Here is an 18,467-nt window from a genome sequence, read left to right on the forward strand (position 1 = left end):
CCAACCTACTTCCTTCACCTATATATACTCTTATACCCTGAAAACATCCAGGGGAGCCAGGAAACAACTTTTCCACCGCCACAACCTTCTGTACCCGTGAGATCCCATCTGGGGACTTTTTCCAGCGATATGCCGGAGGGCGATTCGATCACGGAGGGCTTCTACATCAACACCACAGCCTCTCCGATGATGTGTGAGTAGTTTACCACAGACCTTCGGGTCCATCGTTATTAGCTAGATGGCTTATTCTCTCTCTTTGGATCTCAATACAAAGTTCTCCTCGATGTTCTTGGAGATCTATTCGATGTAATTCTTTTTGCGGCGTGTTTGCCGAGATTCAATGAATTGTGGGTTTATGATTAAGATTATCTGTGAACAATATTTGATTCTTCTCTAAGTTCTTATATGCATGATTTGATATCTTTGCAAGTCTCTTTGAATTATCAGTTTGGTTTTGCCTACTAGATTGATCTTTCTTGCAATGGGAGAAGTGCTTAGCTTTGGGTTCAATCTTGCGGTGTCCTTTCTAGTGACAGCAGGGGCAGCAAGGCACATATTATATTGTTGCCATCGAGGATAAAAACATGGGGTTTATATCATATTGCTTGATTTTATCCCTCTACATCATGTCATCTTGCCTAATGTGTTACTCTGTTCTTATGAACTTCATACTCTAGATGCATGTTGGATAGTGGTCGATGTGTGGAGTAATAGTAGTAGATGCAGAATCGTTTTGGTCTACTTGACACGGACGTGATGCCTATGTTCATGATCATGCCTAGATATCATCATAACTATGCGCTTTTCTATCAATTGCTCGTCAGTAATTTGTTCACCCACCGTAATACATGCTATCTTGAGAGAAACCACTAGTGAAACCTATGGCCCCCGGGTCTACTTTACATCATATTAGTTTCCTGTCAATTAGCTATTTCTGTCGCCATTTATTTGGCAATCTTTATTTTGCAATCTTTATCAGATCTCACTTTTGCAAGTGGTCGTGAAGGGATTGACAACCCCTTTATCGCATTGGTTGCAAGGTCTTATTTGTTTGTGCAGGTACTAGGCGACTTGCATGTAGTCTCCTACTGGATTGATACCTTGGCTCTCAAAAACTAAGGGAAATACTTACGCTACTTTGCTCTATCACCCTTTCCTCTTCAAGGGAAAACCAAAGCATGCTCAAGAGGTAGCAAGAAGGATTTCTGGCGCCGTTGCCGAGGAGATCTACACTCAAGTCAAGACATACCAAGTACCCAACACAAACTCTTATCCCTCGCATTACATTATTTGCCATTTGCCTCTCGTTTTCCTCTCCCCTAGTTCACCTTGCCATTTTATTCGCCTCTTTTCATTCGCCCTTTTTCCGTTCGCCTTCTTTCGCTTGCCTCTTGTGTCACTGTTTGTTGGATTGATTGTTTGTCACGATGGCTCAAGATAATACTAAATTATGTGGCTTCTTCAATACCAACAACAATGATTTTATTAGCACTCCGATTGCTCCCCTTACCGATGTTGAATCTTGTGAAATTAATACTGCTTTGCTGAATCTTGACATGAAAGATCAATTTGCTGGCCTTCCTAGTGAAGATGCCAGTACTCACCTAAACAGCTTTGTTGATTTATGTGATATGCAAAAGAATAAAGATGTGGATAATGATGTTGTTAAATTTAAGCTATTTCCGTTTTTGCTTAGAGATCGTGCTAAAACTTGGTTCTCTTCTTTGCCTAAAAATAGTATTGATTCATGGAATAAATGCAAAGATGCTTTTATCTCTAAGTATTTTCCTCCCACTAAGATCATCTCTCTTAGAAACGATATTATGAATTTTAAGCAACTTGATCCTGAGCATGTTGCACAAGCTTGGGAGAGGATGAAATTAATGATAGGTAATTGCCCTACACATGGTTTGAATTTATGGATGATTATACATAATTTTTATGCTGGATTGAATTTTGCTTCTAGAAATCTTTTAGATTCAGCCACGGGAGGCACTTTTATGGAAATCACTTTAGGAGAAGCTACTAAACTCCTAGATAATATTATGGTTAATTATTCTCAATGGCACACCAAAAGATCTACTAGTAAAAAAGTTCATGCGATAGAAGAGATTAATGTTTTGAGTGGAAAGGTGGATGAACTTATGAATTTGTTTGCTAATAAGAGTGTTTCTTCTGATCCTAATGATATGCCTTTGTCCACTTCGATTAAGAATAATAATGAACCTATGGATGTGAATTTTGTTAGTAGGAACAATTTTGGTAACAATGCGTATAGAGGAAATTTTAATCCTAGGCCGTTCCCTAGTAATTCCTCTAATAATTATGGTAATTCCTACAACAACTCTTATGGAAATTTTAATAAGATGCCCTCTTATTTTGAGACTAGTGTTAAAGAATTTATGAATTCGCAAAAGAATTTCAGTGCTTTGATTGAAGAAAAATTGCTTAAGATTGATGAGTTGGCTAGGAACGTGGATATAATTTCTCTTGATGTTGATTCTTTGAAACTTAGATATATTCCACCTAAGCATGATATCAATGAGTCTCGCAAAGTCATGAGAATATCCATTGATGAGTGCAAAGAAAGAACCGCTAGGATGCGTGCTAAAAAAGATTGCTTTGTAAAAGTGTGTTCTTCTAGTTTTCATGATAATAATGATGAAGATCTAAAAGTGATTGGTGTGTCTCCTATTAAGTCTTTGTTTGCCAATATGAATCTTTATAAAGATGGAACTGGAGATGAGTCAACTTTAGTTAAAAGGCGTCCCAACGATTCGGAGTTTTTAGATCTTGATGCAAAAATTAATAAAAGTGGGTTTGAAGAGGTCAAAACTTTACATAGCAATGAATCCACTATTTTGGATTTCAAGGAATTTAATTATGATAATTGCTCTTTGATAGATTGTATTTCCTTGTTGCAATTCGTGCTAAATTCTCCTCATGCTTATGATCAAAACAAAGCTTTTACTAAACACATCGTTGATGCTTTAATGCAATCCCATAAAGAAAAGATTGAACTAGAAGTTTCTATCCCTAGAAAACTTTATGAGGAGTGGGAACCTTCTATTAAAATTAAGATTAAAGATCATGAATTCTATGCTTTATGTGATTTGGGTGCTAGTGTTTCGACGATTCCAAAAACTTTGTGTGATGTGTTAGGTTTCTGTGAATTTGATGATTGTTCTTTAAATTTGCATCTTGCGGATTCCACCATTAAGAAACCTATGGGAAGGATTAATGATGTTCTTATTGTTGCAAATAGGAATTACGTGCTCGTAGATTTCATTGTTCTTGATATAGATTGCAATCCTACATGTCCTATTATTCTTGGTAGACCTTTCCTTAGAACGATTGGTGCAATTATTGACATGAAAGAAGGAAATATTAGATTCCAATTTCCGTTAAGGAAAGGCATGGAACACTTTCCTATAAAGAAAATTAAATTACCTTATGAATCTATCATGAGAGCCACTTATGGATTGCATACCAAAGATGACAATACATAGATCTATCCTTGTTTTTATGCCTAGCTAGGGGCGTTAAACGATAGCACTTGTTGGGAGGCAACCCAATTTTATTTTTGTTCCTTGCTTTTTGTTACTATTTAGTAATAAATAAATCATCTATCCTCTTTTATGATTGTTTTTTATGTTTTAGTTAGTGTTTGTGCCAAGTAAAGTCTTTAGGATCTTCTTGGGTGATTGTTATTTGATCTTGCTGTTAAAAAAACATAAAGTATGCACTCACGAGAATAATTTTCATTTTTTACCAGAGAGCGATAAAATACTGATTCAAACTGCAGTAGATAAATATACAAATTATTTAGGATGTCCTAATTTCTCAGGATTTTTGGAGTTACAGAAGTATTTGAAACCTACAGATTGCTACAACCTGTTCTGTTTTTGACAGATTCAGTTTTTCGTGTGTTGTTTGCTTATTTTGATGAATCTATGGCTAGTATTGGGGGGTATGAACCATAGAGAACTTGGAATACAGTAGGTTTAACACCAATATAAATAAAGAATGAGTTGATTACAGTACCTTAAAGTGGTGGCTTGTTTTCTTATACTAACAGAGCTCATGAGATTTTCTGTTGAGTTTTGTGTTGTGAAGTTCTCAAATTTTTGGGTAAAGATTGGATGGATTTTGGAATAAGGAGTGGCAAGAGCCTAAGATTGGGGATGCCCACGGCACCCCAAGGTAAAATTCAAGGACAACCAAAAGCCTAAGCTTGGGGATGCCCCGGAAGGCATCCCCTCTTTCGTCTTCGTCTATCGGTAACTTTACTTGAGGCTATATTTTTATTCACCACATGATATGTGTTTTGCTTGGAGCGTCTTGTATGATTTGAGTCTTTGCTTTTTAGTTTACCACAATAATCGTTGCTGTACACACCTTTTGGGACAGACACACATAAATCGGAATTTATTAGAATACTCTTTGTGCTTCACTTATATCTTTTGAGCTAGATAATTTTGCTCTAGTGCTTCACTTATATCTTTTTAGAGCACGGTGGCGGTTTTACTTTATAGTCCTTTAGAATAGCATGGTAATTTGTTTTGTTTATGAAATTAGTCCTAATATGATAGGCATCCAAGAGGGGTATAATAAAATCTTTCATATAAAGTGCATTGAATACTATGAGAAGTTTGATACTTGATGATTGTTTTGAGATATGAAGATGGTAATATTAGAGTCATGCTAGTTGAGTAGTTGCTAATTTGAGAGATAATTGTGGTAAAGTTTGTGATTCCCGTAGCATGCACGTATGGTGAACCGTTATGTGATGATGTCGGAGCATGATTTATTTATTGATTGTCTTCCTTATGAGTGGCGATCAGGGACGAGCGATGGTCTTTTCCTACCAATCTATCCCCCCTAGGAGCATGCGCGTAGTACTTTGTTTCGATAACTAATATAATTTTGCAATAAGTATGTGAGTTCTTTATGACTAATGTTGGGTCCATGGATTATACACACTCTCACCCTTCCACCATTGCTAGCCTCTCTAGTACCGCGCAACTTTCGCCGGTACCATAAATCCACCATATACCTTCCTCAAAACAGCCACCATACCTACCTATTATGGAATTTCCATAGCCACTCCGAGACATATTGCCATGCAATTTTCCACTGTTCCGTTTCTTATGACACGCTTCATCATTGTCATATTGCTTTGCATGATCATGTAGTTGACATCGTATTTGTGGCAAAGCCACCGTTCATAATTCTTTAATACATGTCACTCTTGATTCATTGCATATCCCGGTACACCGCCGGAGGCATTCACATAGAGTCATATTTTGTTCTAAGTATCGAGTTGTAATTCTTGAGTTGTAAGTAAATAAAAATGTGACGATCTTCATTATTAGAGCATTGTCCCAGTGAGGAAAGGATGATGGGGACTATGATTCCCCCAGAAGTCGGGATGAGATTCCGGACGAAGAAAAAGAGGCCATAAAAAAGAGGGAGAAAAAGGCCCAAATTAAAAAAATGACAAAAAAAGAGAGAAGGGGCAATGCTACTATCCTTTTACCATACTTGTGCTTCAAAGTAGCACCATGATCTTCATGATAGAGAGTCTCCTATTTTTTCACTTTCATATACTAGTGGGAATTTTTCATTATAGAACTTGGCTTGTATATTCCAATGATGGGCTTCCTCAAAATTCCCTAGGTCTTCATGAGCAAGCGAGTTGGATGCACACCCACTTAGTTTCTTTTTGAGCTTTCATATCATGCACTTATAGCTCTAGTGCATCCGTTGCATGGCAATCCCTACTCACCCACATTGATATCTAGTGATGGACATCTCCATAGCCCGTTGATACACCTAGTTGATGTGAGACTATCTTCCCATTTTGTCTTCTCCACAACCACCATTCTATTCCACCTATAGTGCTATATCCATGGCTCACGCTCATGTATTGCGTGAAGATTGAAAAAATTTGAGAACATCAAAAGTATGAAACAATTGCGTGGCTTGTCATCGGGGTTATGCATGATTTAAATATTTTGTGTGATGAAGATAGAGCATAGCCAGTAGCCAGACTATATGATTTTGTAGGGATAACTTTCTTTGGCCATGTTATTTTGAGAAGACATAATTGCTTTGTTAGTATGCTTGAAGTATTATTATTTTTATGTCAATATTAAACTTGTGTCTTGAATCTTTCGGATCTGAATATTCATGCCACAACAAAGAAAATTACATTGAAAATTATGTTAGGTAGCATTCCACATCAAAAATTCTATTTTTATCATTTACCTACTCGAGGACGAGCAGGAATTGTTCCATGTTATTATATTATCTATTTTGGATGTTTAATGGGCTTTAATATGCACTTTTATATTTTTTTGGGACTAACCTATTAACTGGAGGCCCAGTGCCAGTTGCTGTTTTTTTGCTTATTTCAGTGTTTCGCAGAAAAGGAATATCAAACGGAATGAAACCTTCGCGGGGATCGTTTTTGGAACAAATGCAATCCAGGAGACTTGGGGTGGACGTCAAGGAAGCAACAAGGCGGCCATGAGGTAGGGCGGCGTGCCCAGGGGGGCAGGCTTGCCCCCACCCTCATGGGGCCCTGGTAGCTCCAGCGACCTACTTCCTTCGTCTATATATACTCTTATACCCTGAAAACATCCAGGGGAGCCACGAAACCACTTTTCCACCGCCGCAACCTTCTGTACCCGTGAGATCCCATCTAGAGACCTTTTCCGGTGATCTGCCGGAGGGGGATTCGATCACGGAGGGCTTCTACATCAACACCATAGCCTCTCCGATGATGTGTGAGTAGTTTACCGCAGACCTTCGGGTCCATAGTTATTAGCTAGATGGCTTCTTCTCTCTCTATGCATCTCAATACAAAGTTCTCTCTTTGGAGATCTATTTGATGTAATTCTTTTTACGGCATGTTTGCCAAGATCCGATGAATTGTGGGTTTATGATTAAGATTATCTATGAAAAATATTTGATTCTTCTCTGAATTCTTATATGCATGATTTGATATCTTTGCAAGTCTCTTCGAATTATTAGTTTGGTTTGGCCTACTAGATTGATCTTTCTTGCAATGGGAGAAGTGCTTAGCTTTGGGTTTAATCTTGCGGTGTCCTTTCCCAGTGACAGCAGGGGCAGCAAGGCACGTATTGTATTGTTGCCATCGAGGATAAAAACATGGAGTTTATATCATATTGCTTGAGTTTATCCCTCTACATCATGTCATATTGCCTAATGCGTTACTCTGTTCTTATGAACTTAATACTCTAGATACATGCTGGATAGCGGTCGATGTTTGGAGTAATAGTAGTAGATGCAGAATCGTTTCGGACAACTTGACACGGACGTGATGCCTATGTTCATGATCATGCCTAAATATCATCATAACTATGCGTTTTTCTATCAATTGCTCGGCAGTAATTTGTTCACCCACCATAATACATTCTATCTTGAGAGAAGCCACTAGTGAAACCTATGGCCCCAGGGTCTACTTTACATCATATTAGTTTCTTGTCAACTAGCTATTTTTGTCGCCATTTATTTTGCAATCTTTATTTTCCAATCTATACAACAAAAATACCAAAAATATTTATCTTATTATCTTTATCAGATCTCACTTTTGCATGTGGCCATGAAGGGATTGACAACCCCTTTATCGCGTTGGTTGCAAGGTTCTTATTTGTTTGTGTAGGTACTAGGCAACTTGCGTGTAGTCTCCTACTGGATTGAAACCTTGGTTCTCAAAAACTGAGGGAAATGCTTACACTACTTTGTTGCATCACCCTTTCCTCTTCGAGGGAAAACCAATGCATGCTCCAAAGGTAGCAGTGTGGTGGGCATCTACCGCATTGGGGACGACGGGTCTCAGCTGCGTGGTGCAGCGAGATCTAGACGATGCACATATATTGATGGACGCGTGCAGGATGGTGGCGCTGTTTGGCGTCGTAGTGGCGTCGATGACAGTTGTGTAGGAAATATGATGTAGAGGCAATAATAAATGTTATTATTTATTTCCATATTCATAATTATGTTATTTTCCATTCTATAACTGCAATGGTCCTTGAGTCTGTATATCCGTAGAGTGTTAGAGGAAAACCCATACGCACATATGGAATAAAATATACTAAATTTATTCCTAGTCATGCCTCTAAGACTAGCTCAGGTGTTGCATGATGATTACATTTTCCAATCATGGGCATGTCTATGCCGGAAACTTTGAAGACACAATGTTAGAAGAACACTTGTGTTGAATCGACCCAAATTTATGCTACGCCATGAGATAGATCCATCACAAGTTAATGTTTGCATAATTTCTTAGACCATGAGAGTGTCGAGTTCCTTCATGATTGCTTCATGAACTTTGGGTTTTGTTAAACCTATTTGAAACAGGGTGGCTATTACGGCTTCTTACGGGTTCTTGGAAAAGTATGAATAGAACCTAGATAACTCAAGATTGAGATTTGCTCCTGTGATGATGGACAGACTTTGTTAGGGCCCTCTCGATGTGATGGTATCCATAATCACTGGAAAACACAGTGTGATTTGATCACAGGGATGCCGAAACGCGGGAATGAGGAAAGGGAACAAAACTGGTCACGAGGTAACTGGAATAGTGAACAAGTTGTTGATTCATGGGGAAGCCATCAAATTCCACATCATGTTTTGTAACATATCGCGTAATAGGAATAGCACACGGAAGCTACAGGTTCACTCGAATAATCATTCGTGTGGGTATAGGGGTTAATATGGATGCCACAGTTCCTCTACTGATCATTGATCAGAAAGAGTTCCGATCATGTTTATACTTCACCGAACCTACAGGGTCACACACTTAAGGGTCATCTATTTGCTGAGCAATACATAGGGTGTCCAAGAGAAAGTCGTCGGAAAAGTTTCGAAGACGATAAAAAGGTTTTGGAGAGAAAAACAAAAATGTTTTGGAGTAATCGGATATGTTTTGGAGAAAAATCACCATAACGGAAATGTTTTGGAACGCATCCAAAATTATTTTAGGCGGTGCCAGAAATGTTCTAGACCTTCGGTAATTTTTCTGGAGAAATTGGTTGTGGAAAAACCGTGTCCCAATTGTGGACGCTGACATGGAGAGGTGGGGCCCGCACAAGGGGGGCAACATGTGTGGCCGACACAAGGGAGGGGCTCCTTCATGGAGCTCCCATTCCCCCCTTATGTGGATTTTGGTGGAAAATATATTTCCCGTTTTTCGGGCTTTTCCCCCAAGCCTCCAACCCATACCCCTATTATAAATACAGGTGGAGAGGGCTCTCCATATGCACAAGCTCTCTCACAAGTTTCTCTCCACAAGGCATGTAATGATCTGCCATTCTTTCCCTCCAAAAATAGTTTCGTGTTGCTGAAAGACTGTCTAGACTCAGGTATGGCCTAGTTATGGATGGTGCATGCCTACCGGATAGTTGATAGTGGATGTGTGCAACCCGGTAGATCCTAGGTTGAAAGTTTGATCTTATGTTTGAGGTTCTGTCCAAGGATTTGCCCGATGTTCTGTCCGAGGGTTTCCAATGGACCGTCCAAGGGACAATTCGAGGGAGATAATCGACGTGGTTGGGAGGTTTTAAATTCCTAGCTGCGGGGATCTGCATCAACAATCTGCACCAAATCTACTTCCATTGCGTCACGAGTTGGTAACGAGATCAAATCAAATCTTGTATACATCTTCATAGTGGTCCTTGGTGTGTTCATAGTACGAATTTTATATATTTTCTGTCGCATTCCCTTACAGTGGTATCAAAGTCGTGCTATGAGTAGATGTATGTTTCGGTCAGGAATACATGAGATGAATGGGTATTGCACAATATAATTATGTAGTAGATGATATCTATCGTTGAAAATTATTTGTGCGGTTAGTAGATGAATTATATTACATGATGTTCTTGTTGCTTCCCTTGAGTATGCGTAGGTCTGATCTTGACGGCATGGTGGAATTTTGGTACAAAGTTTTGGCTATGCACGACCCTTCTATGATGCTCCTGGGTATACTGGTTGACAAATCAACTATGTGCTTCAGTTCTTTGGGTTTCGCCATAGTTTAGAAAGATGGATGTTTCACAGACTAAAGGGCAATGCATATATGATCTGCACGGGATTCTTGCTTATGACGAAGTTCAGTATCGGGCTCGAGATGTTTTATCTCATGTTTTCATACACCCTGCAAAGTTAATCTAGTGACTTGAAAAAATATACTTGATGGATGACATTGGCAGCTTCGATTTGTTTCAAAATCTTGTATGAACCGATTAGAGGCGTCTAACATGGTTTTGCAGGATGTGCATGTGACGTGGTTTAGAGTTTAAGGTAGCGTGCTACACAACAAAAAATTTATGCTACATGATTACACCCAGGAACACTATATATATGAAGATGGTAGTAAAGATCAAACTCATCGACGAGCAAAGCAGCAGAAGTGAAGGGTCGGTGCAGCATGAAGATTTCCTGCAGGCCGGTTACACCTCCAAGCGAAAGTTACACCTCCCAACCACGAGAAAGTTTTCCGAGATGAGATTCGAAGTAGAAGACCCCTCAGAGGTATCCACGAGCAGAGTTTCGAAGTCCAGGAAGAAGAACTGCGAGAAAACTAGAGAGAGAGAGAGAGCCTAGCGGCACTTCTTGTCTAATTCTCTTAGATCAATTAGACCGAGATTCGAGTCCGTGTAATTAGAAGTCTAAACACTTAGGCTAATTAAATCAGGAGAGCGTGGAGCTATCCATGAGAGATGCCCTTGAATTTGATGTGCTTCTAGAGGAAGGACTCCCACACACACACACACACACACACACACACACACACACACACACACACACACACACACACACACACACACACACACACACACACACACACACACACACACACACACACACACACACACACACACACACACACACACACACACACACACACACACACATATATATATATATATATATAGATGGGAGAAGTAGAGAAGGCGCCCATGGAGGGGGAATCCTTCTCCTCTTTCAATTGGTGGAAGAATGGTTCCCTCCCTTTATAAAGTTTGTTCAAGTAGATCACGAGACGCCTCTAGCACTCCATAAGACCGCGCATACGAGCGCGTGCGTTCGTATGGAACACCGTCTTTTATTCTGTCTTATCTAATGTGCCTCCCATTTGATGTCATCTATCTCCTCTTTATTTCTTTTCATGTATTGACTTGATTTCGTCCATATTTAAACTCGGGTTCGATGAGCGTAAAAAATATCATTCATCAAGCGGCGCGTGTGGCTGTGCCGGGCGCGCCAGGGTGGAGGCAGTACTTGGAATCCCTGTGCGTGGATTGGAGCTGGGAAAGCTTGTTTCGCAGCGCGGTCATCTCATTCTTGGTCGCCTCTGCCAACAGTGCATGCAGCTTCTCGACATCGGCGGCAGACCCGTCGTCTAGCGGCGCCGACAAAGGAGTCGGTTATCAGATCGTTCACCTTAGTTGAATCTACTGGCAGGACTTATCCATCGTCGTCCCGTGGACCCACCCACTCGCCGTCCCTACCGACAGCCCTCGGTCGCACCAGGGTGTCGTGCCCTTCAAGAGCGACGGCGGTGTGTCAAGCGGGCACATGCATAGCCGTCGGCGTCCACCACAAAACCGGGGGAAGATGAATGTCTTCTCGTGGTAGGGGGCTGGAGTTGGAGGGAGGGACCCAATCACTTTTTTTTTCTTCCTTTGAGTCATTCTGCAAAACCAAATTAGATTTGTATGCAATTGATATTTTCTTTGCCACGCCAGCATCTGCAAGCTTGCCTGGTCATTGAGTTCGGGGATTAATAGAACCAAAACAAGCGATATGTGCAATCTGCAAAAATTAGGCCCTACATGCGGTCTTACCGGCTAGTGATGACGCAAATGTGTTGGTTTTACGCTTTTTATTCGTGCTTTGCGAGTGCCACAACTGAATTCCAGTAGTGATGGCACTTCGAAACAATCAACGGCAATGAACCAACTTCCTGGGCATAAAATGGTCATTTTTTGACAAAAAGAATAATATATTTCCAAGGTTATATCAGTGCACCCAAGATTGAGTTTTTTTGCCTCTTGAGCTCTAATTTGCTATAATAATAATAATAATAATAATAATAATAATAATAATAATAATAATAATAAATGCAGTTCGTTAGTTTTAGAAAATCTCAAAGATCACAATATATAAAAAAAATCATGTACTCCCTCTGATCCATATTAATTTTCGCTGGTTTAGTACAACTTTGTAAAGTTGTACTAATTAATATGGATCCAAGAGAGTACTTTTATAATAAATGCTGCATGTGCTAAAAATCCATGTTGTGCAGGAATGCAGATTTTGTGAGCTTATGCACTCGGGCCTCACTATCCAAGCACTCCAATGTTGCTTTGAGATCTGTGCTACACAACTACCTTATTACATGGAATTTTCTCTTTTTTGTTCCTCTCATATAAAACATGTCTTGAACTTCAAACTTTGCAGTACAACATAACTTTGTAACTAGAATGTGAGATAAAACTTTCAGATTTTTTTGTCCGACATAAATATGAAAAATAAGATTTTTTTAACCAAACAAATCTCATTTTGTATATTTATGTTGGACCAAAAAATCTGTAAGTTTTATCCCACATTCTACATAGAAAGCTTTGTTGTGCTGCAAAGTTGAAGTACAAATACATGTTCTATATGAGAGAAACAAAAAAGAGAAAATTATTTGCACGAATCGTGATGCAGGAATGAGTGGTTGGATAAGGAGTACCCGGGTGCATAGGCTCTAAAACATGTTTTCGTGTTGTGCAGCTTAAGTGAAATATGTATCTCATCAGGAAACTTGGCAACCGATATAGTTCACATCCATATTTTTTGCAGAATATTTTCATGCTTTAAATCAAATTTTAATCTTTTTCAAAATTTGGGTTCCATGGAGCCAAAATTAATTCCCATATGCATAGCATCTATAATAATATACGTATAGACTGCCAAGACATCATAAATGCACAACAAATTGCTTAAAGAAAAGAAAATTCAAAACATAGAAATGTCCTGCCATAGCGATCAATAGTCCTTGCAACAACGATCATTGGCACCAATCATTGCTTGACAACACAAAAACTGCAAGAAAGATTCCTCAAAAGCAAGGTCTCTCGAGAAATAATGACGTGCAAACACCACCGTCGCTGCATCCAACAACCAAAGGTCGAAACATGGATATTTTCATTGCAAAATTGATATTTCATTGCCACATCGGCATCTGCAAGCGGACCTGGTCTTTCAAGTTCGGGGTTTAACAGAGCCAAAACGAGTGATCAGTACAATCTGGGAAAAAAAATTAGGACCTACATGTGGTGCTTTCTACAAAATCCCTATAAAAACGCCTTTCCTGCTAGTGATGGCGCAAATGTGGTGGTTTTATGCTTTTACTCGTGCTTTGCTAGTGCCATGAGCGGCAATGAATCGACTTGCAAGGCATTATTAATGTTCATTTTTTCGAGGAAAATAACAATATATTTCCAAGGTTATATTAGTACACCCTGGAGTGAGTTTTTTTTTTGCCTCCTGAGCTCGAAGATTTGTACAAGATTAATGATATAAGTTAAAAAATTCTGAAGCTCATAACATATAATAAAAGTTCATGTATTTTATAGTGAATAGTGCATGTGCTAAAAATACATGTCTTGCAACGCTGTTGAATATGTATTTCAACATGAAACTTGGCAACGATGTAGTGCACATTCATACTTTTTTGCAGAATGTTCTCAAGATTTAAAATTGTTTTTAATCATTTTCAAAATTTGAGCTCCGTTGAGCCGGAGAGCCAAAATTAATTTCCATACGCCCAACATTCATAATAATATAATAATGCCAAAAGGCTGCCAAGACATCATAAATACACTACAAATTATTGAAAAGAAAAGAAAATTCATGACGTAGAAATGTCACGCCATAGCGATCGACAGTGGTTGCAACAACGATCAATGGCACAAACCGTCCCTTGACAACACAAAGACTGCGAGAAAGGTTCTTCAAAACCAATGTCTCTAGAGAAAGAATGACGCGCAAACACCACCATCGCTGCATCCAACAACCAAAGGTCAAATCATGGTTTTTTATTCCCAACCCAAGTGCGAACAACTCAAAACAATGCATGCATGCCTTCAACAAGATGGCATCGTGCAAACCCCACAATTGCTAGGTACAACAAATTAACATTAAACATACGGTTCTCACCTGGAGCAAGAAATCAGATACTACTAGAGTAGCGCCATCAAGCCAACTTGTCGTCTCCGCTTGCTGACCTGGCACGACAGTACTCCTGGCCTTGACCAGGACGACACTTGGTCGCGTGCAAGTATATGTCCAGCTCGATTGCAATGCCAGACAGCGAGAGAAAGGAGAAGTAGAGAGCAAGGTTTGATACGATAGGATGGGGGGGCAAAGTGATCCAGCATCCCATTCTTTGGTGCATGGGGAGAGAGGAGTATCCCATTCTTTGTTGCGTGGAGAGGGACATAGAGTACTTAGCAATGGATATATTTAGCAAGCATGTGTAAAGCAACGTGTGCCTTTGAACGATTCGTGTCCCAAAGAAGACACCTACGGGCACTCCATCGCCATGATTCCCGGAGCCGACATCACTATATAATGTATAGATATACAAAATACAGTAGTATATATCTACTGGGAAGTGGTATACATAGTGCGTTCCCCACCCGGAATCGTGGCGATGGAGCCGACAGAGGACATTGAGTTCCTCTGGAAGTGGCGCAAGTACCTGCTGCTGCTCGCCACGCTGGTCGCCAGCGTCACCTACGGCGCCGGCCTCAACCCGCCCGGCGGCGTGTGGTCCAAGGACCACGATGGAGGCAACACCCCACAGCAGCGCCCCCGCGCCGTCAACCCGCCGGCGCCCCCGTCCCTTGCGGTGTCCCCGGCGCCGGCGGTCTACCCATTCCGCGTCGGCGATCCCGTGCTGGTGTCCACCTACTCGGCCCGGTACACCGCCTTCTTCTACTGCAACGCCACAGCCTTCGTGGCGTCGCTGGTCATCATCATGTTCCTGCTGGATCGGCGCCTCAGCGGCAACCGCGTCGGCCTCACCGTGCTCCGCTCCGCCATGCTGCTTGACCTGCTGGCTCTCATGGCCGCCTTCGCTGCCGGGAGCTGCCGCAGCGTGCCTGGGTCCATCTATGTCTCCTTGCTCTTCGCCGTCGTCTTCGTCTACGTCGCCATCCACCTCCGCGTGGCCTCGAGGACGGAAGCGCCGGCCGCGGACGCGGAGGAGAAGAGGCGCCTCAAGGAGCAGCGCAAGTTCCTGCTGCTGCTGGCCACCTTCGCGACGCCGCTGGCGTACGGCGCGGGGCTGGCGCCGCCGGGAGGCTTCTGGAGCGAGACCCAGGATATGCACCGCGCCGGCGCTCCGCTGCTGCACGACGGGCCCTACAAGATCCGCTACCACATATTCTTCTACGCCAATGCCAACTCCTTCGTGGCCTCCCTCGCCATCATCATGCTGCTCATGAGCAGGACGCTAAGCGACCGTCTCGTCCGGTCCAAAGCTTTGCTTGTGTGCGTCCTGGGGGAACTGCTTGGCCTCATGATCGCTTATGCCGCCGGGAGCTGCAGGTGGATCCCCACCACCGTGTACATCGTCTCCCTCGTCGGCGCCGTGGTCATCTACATTGTGTTGGTGCCAGCGTTCGGCCTCGACGCGATCGAAGAATGGCGTAAGAAACTCGTTGCCTGTGTTGGCCTTGGGCCAAAAGGTGATGGGCAAGAAGTTGCAGCGAGGACAATCAACATCGGTGCTCGGCAAGAAGTTGCAGCGAGGACAATCAACATCGAAGAAAAGCTGGAGCAGACGCGGTCGCTTGTGCTGCTGCTGGCCACGCTGGCGGCGACGGTGACGTACCAGGCAGGGCTGAGCCCGCCGGGCGGCGTCTGGCCCGAAGGGCATCAGAATCGCATCGCGGGGAACCCGGTTCTCCACGACATGCACCTCAAGAGGTACATGGCCTTCTACCACTGCAACACGGCGGCGTTCGTGGCGTCCGTGGTTGTTATCATCATCGTCCAGAGCAAGGTGCTGAGCACCGTCTGGGGTGCCATGCTCCTCAAGACTGCCATGATACTGGACCTGTTCGGCCTCATGGGCGCCTATGTTGCCGGGAGCTGCCGGGATCCCACCACCACCATCTTCGTCGCCGCGCTGGCCGTCGCCGTCTTCCTCTACACCATGGCCAAGGTCGTGGGCAAGCAGAGCTGGCTGGCACGGTGGGTGCAACGCATGCTTGTAGCGTTGCTCCCCCCTGAGTTGCCCCGGAAAGGAGGAGGAGACGCACCTCAAGCTATCAACCTCCCCGACGAGCCGTCCCAGCAAGGAGGAGAAGCACCTCAAGAAGCTTTCCATGTCATCCACAATCCTGACGAGTCGTCCCGGCAAGGAGAAGAAGCGGCGCATGTTCCTGCTGCTGCTGTTGTGCACCTTGGTGGCGAGTCGTTCCGGCAAAGAGGAGAAGAAGCAACTCAAGGAGCGGCACAAGTTCCTCCGCTTGGATCTGAGCGTATTCTTGAAGAAAAAAAGCTCGAGAGGAAGCGCAAGTTCTTGCTGCAACTCGCCATCCTCGCCGCCACCGTCACGTACCAGACAGGGCTGAACCCGCCGGGCGGATTCTGGACGGAGAGCAATGGGGATAAGTTAGTCACCGCCGGCGACCCAATCCTCCTCGACTACTACGGGGTCAGATACCAGGTGTTCTTCTACTGCAACGCGGCGGGGTTCATGGCGTCCGTCACCGTCATTCTCCTCCTGGTGAACCAGACGTTGTCCAAGCCGGGCATCCGGACCAAGGCGCTCTACGTATGCGTCATGGTCGGGCTACTGGGCCTCATGGGCGCCTACGCCGCAGGCAGCTGCCGGAAGCTGCGCACCTCCATCTATGTCTTTGCACTCGTGGCGGCCGTCGTGGCCTTCCTCATCCTGGAGATCCTACTTCATTGGCTCGGCCGCAGGGGTTGGTCCAAGTGCCTCCCTAAGTGCCTAACGAGGCTGTTTGAGACATTGTCGACTGGGCCGGGCGGTGGCAGCAAGAACAAGAGCGATCAGGAGGTGATCACCACCGTGGATAAACTAGAGAGCGAGGACTATGAGAAGCGTAAGTACCTGATGGTGCTCGGCATCCTGGCGGCGAGCGTGACGTACCAGGCTGGTCTCGCGCCTCCCGGCGGCACGTGGGGCGACGACGATACCGCTTCGTCGTCGCCCTTGCCGTCCCCATCGGCACACCCACCCACCGTCGCCGGCAACCCGATCCTGCTTGACTTCAATGCTGCACGGTACCAGGCCTTCTTCTACTGCAACGCAACGTCGTTCGTGGCCTCGGTCGTCGTCATCTTGATGCTGCTGCAACGCACCACGAAGAAGCAGCAGCCCGGCGCGCCACTGCGGGCATTGCAGACCGCTGTGGTCCTGGACCTGCTCGGCCTGCTGGGCGCGTACGCCGCTGGCAGCTGCAGGGACTGGGAGACGTCATCGTACGTCATCGCGCTCGTCGCGGCAGTGGTCGTCTTCACCTTGATCTACGTGTTGTTGTCATTCAACGTCGTGCGGGCAAAGGCCGAGGAGCTCACGGTGTGGAAATACTTTTCACAAAAGGGGTTGAACTACTCGGGAGCACGCAATGATCATGATCAGCCAGCCGGAAATGGTGTGTAATTAATTAATTATTTCTTCTTATTCCATAAAAAACTAGTTAATTATTCTTGTTTACATTCCCTTGATTTGAAGTTTATTTTTTCCGAGCATTCCCTTGATTTGCAGTGCTGTTGATCGGACAACTCATGTAAGATTATTTTATTTTATTTTATTTTTTGCTGGGAAACTTGTTTCTGGTTTTGATGTACACAATATATGAACTACGTGTATATTTTCATTCATGGAAAAACAAACTACCTGTGTACATTTGTACATTTTGATTAAGTTCAGTTCAGTTTTCAATTGTTTAGTTGGAGGGGATTCTGTTTCGATGCTTTTGTGTATCTCACACAACAAACAAAAAACAATTTTCGAGTCACCTTGATCGGATGTTTTTCTGGCAGAGTTTTACCGGGTATTCTGGTAGCAGAGTTACCAGATTTTGGATTGCACGAAACAGATGATCGATTTGATGACATTTCAACGGATGAAAAGATAGTCAATTATCTGCAGGAAGTAGGAGATCCACAAAAAGTAGCACCCAGAGCATATATATATGTTTATAGAAGGAGCCCACCCAGGTGATACGCCAGAAATCCTTTCCCGGCGGGAATCAAACCCTGGGCTCCCATCACGACCCTTGCCACTAAGCCTTGAGCGCTCGCGCCGTCGGTCGTTGTCCCTGCCTGCACACTCCCTACTCGGCCATCTAGATGCTCGAGTAGAACTATCAAACCGAAATCATCTGGTGTCGTCCTACTTGCTA

General features: G+C 43.3%; 1 protein-coding gene across 1 annotated transcript; it reads left to right on the top strand.

The window, feature by feature from the left end:
• The first annotated feature begins 14,077 nt into the window (after positions 1-14,077).
• Positions 14,078-17,986, top strand: LOC123106172 (uncharacterized). Its single transcript, XM_044528397.1, has one exon. It carries the CDS (start codon positions 14,735-14,737, stop codon positions 17,720-17,722), a length of 2,988 nt encoding a protein of 995 aa, XP_044384332.1. The 5' UTR covers positions 14,078-14,734; the 3' UTR covers positions 17,723-17,986.
• The last annotated feature ends 481 nt before the right edge of the window (positions 17,987-18,467 follow it).

Source organism: Triticum aestivum, chromosome 5A, assembly GCF_018294505.1.
Source record: "Triticum aestivum cultivar Chinese Spring chromosome 5A, IWGSC CS RefSeq v2.1, whole genome shotgun sequence".
Classification (NCBI taxonomy): domain Eukaryota; kingdom Viridiplantae; phylum Streptophyta; class Magnoliopsida; order Poales; family Poaceae; genus Triticum; species Triticum aestivum.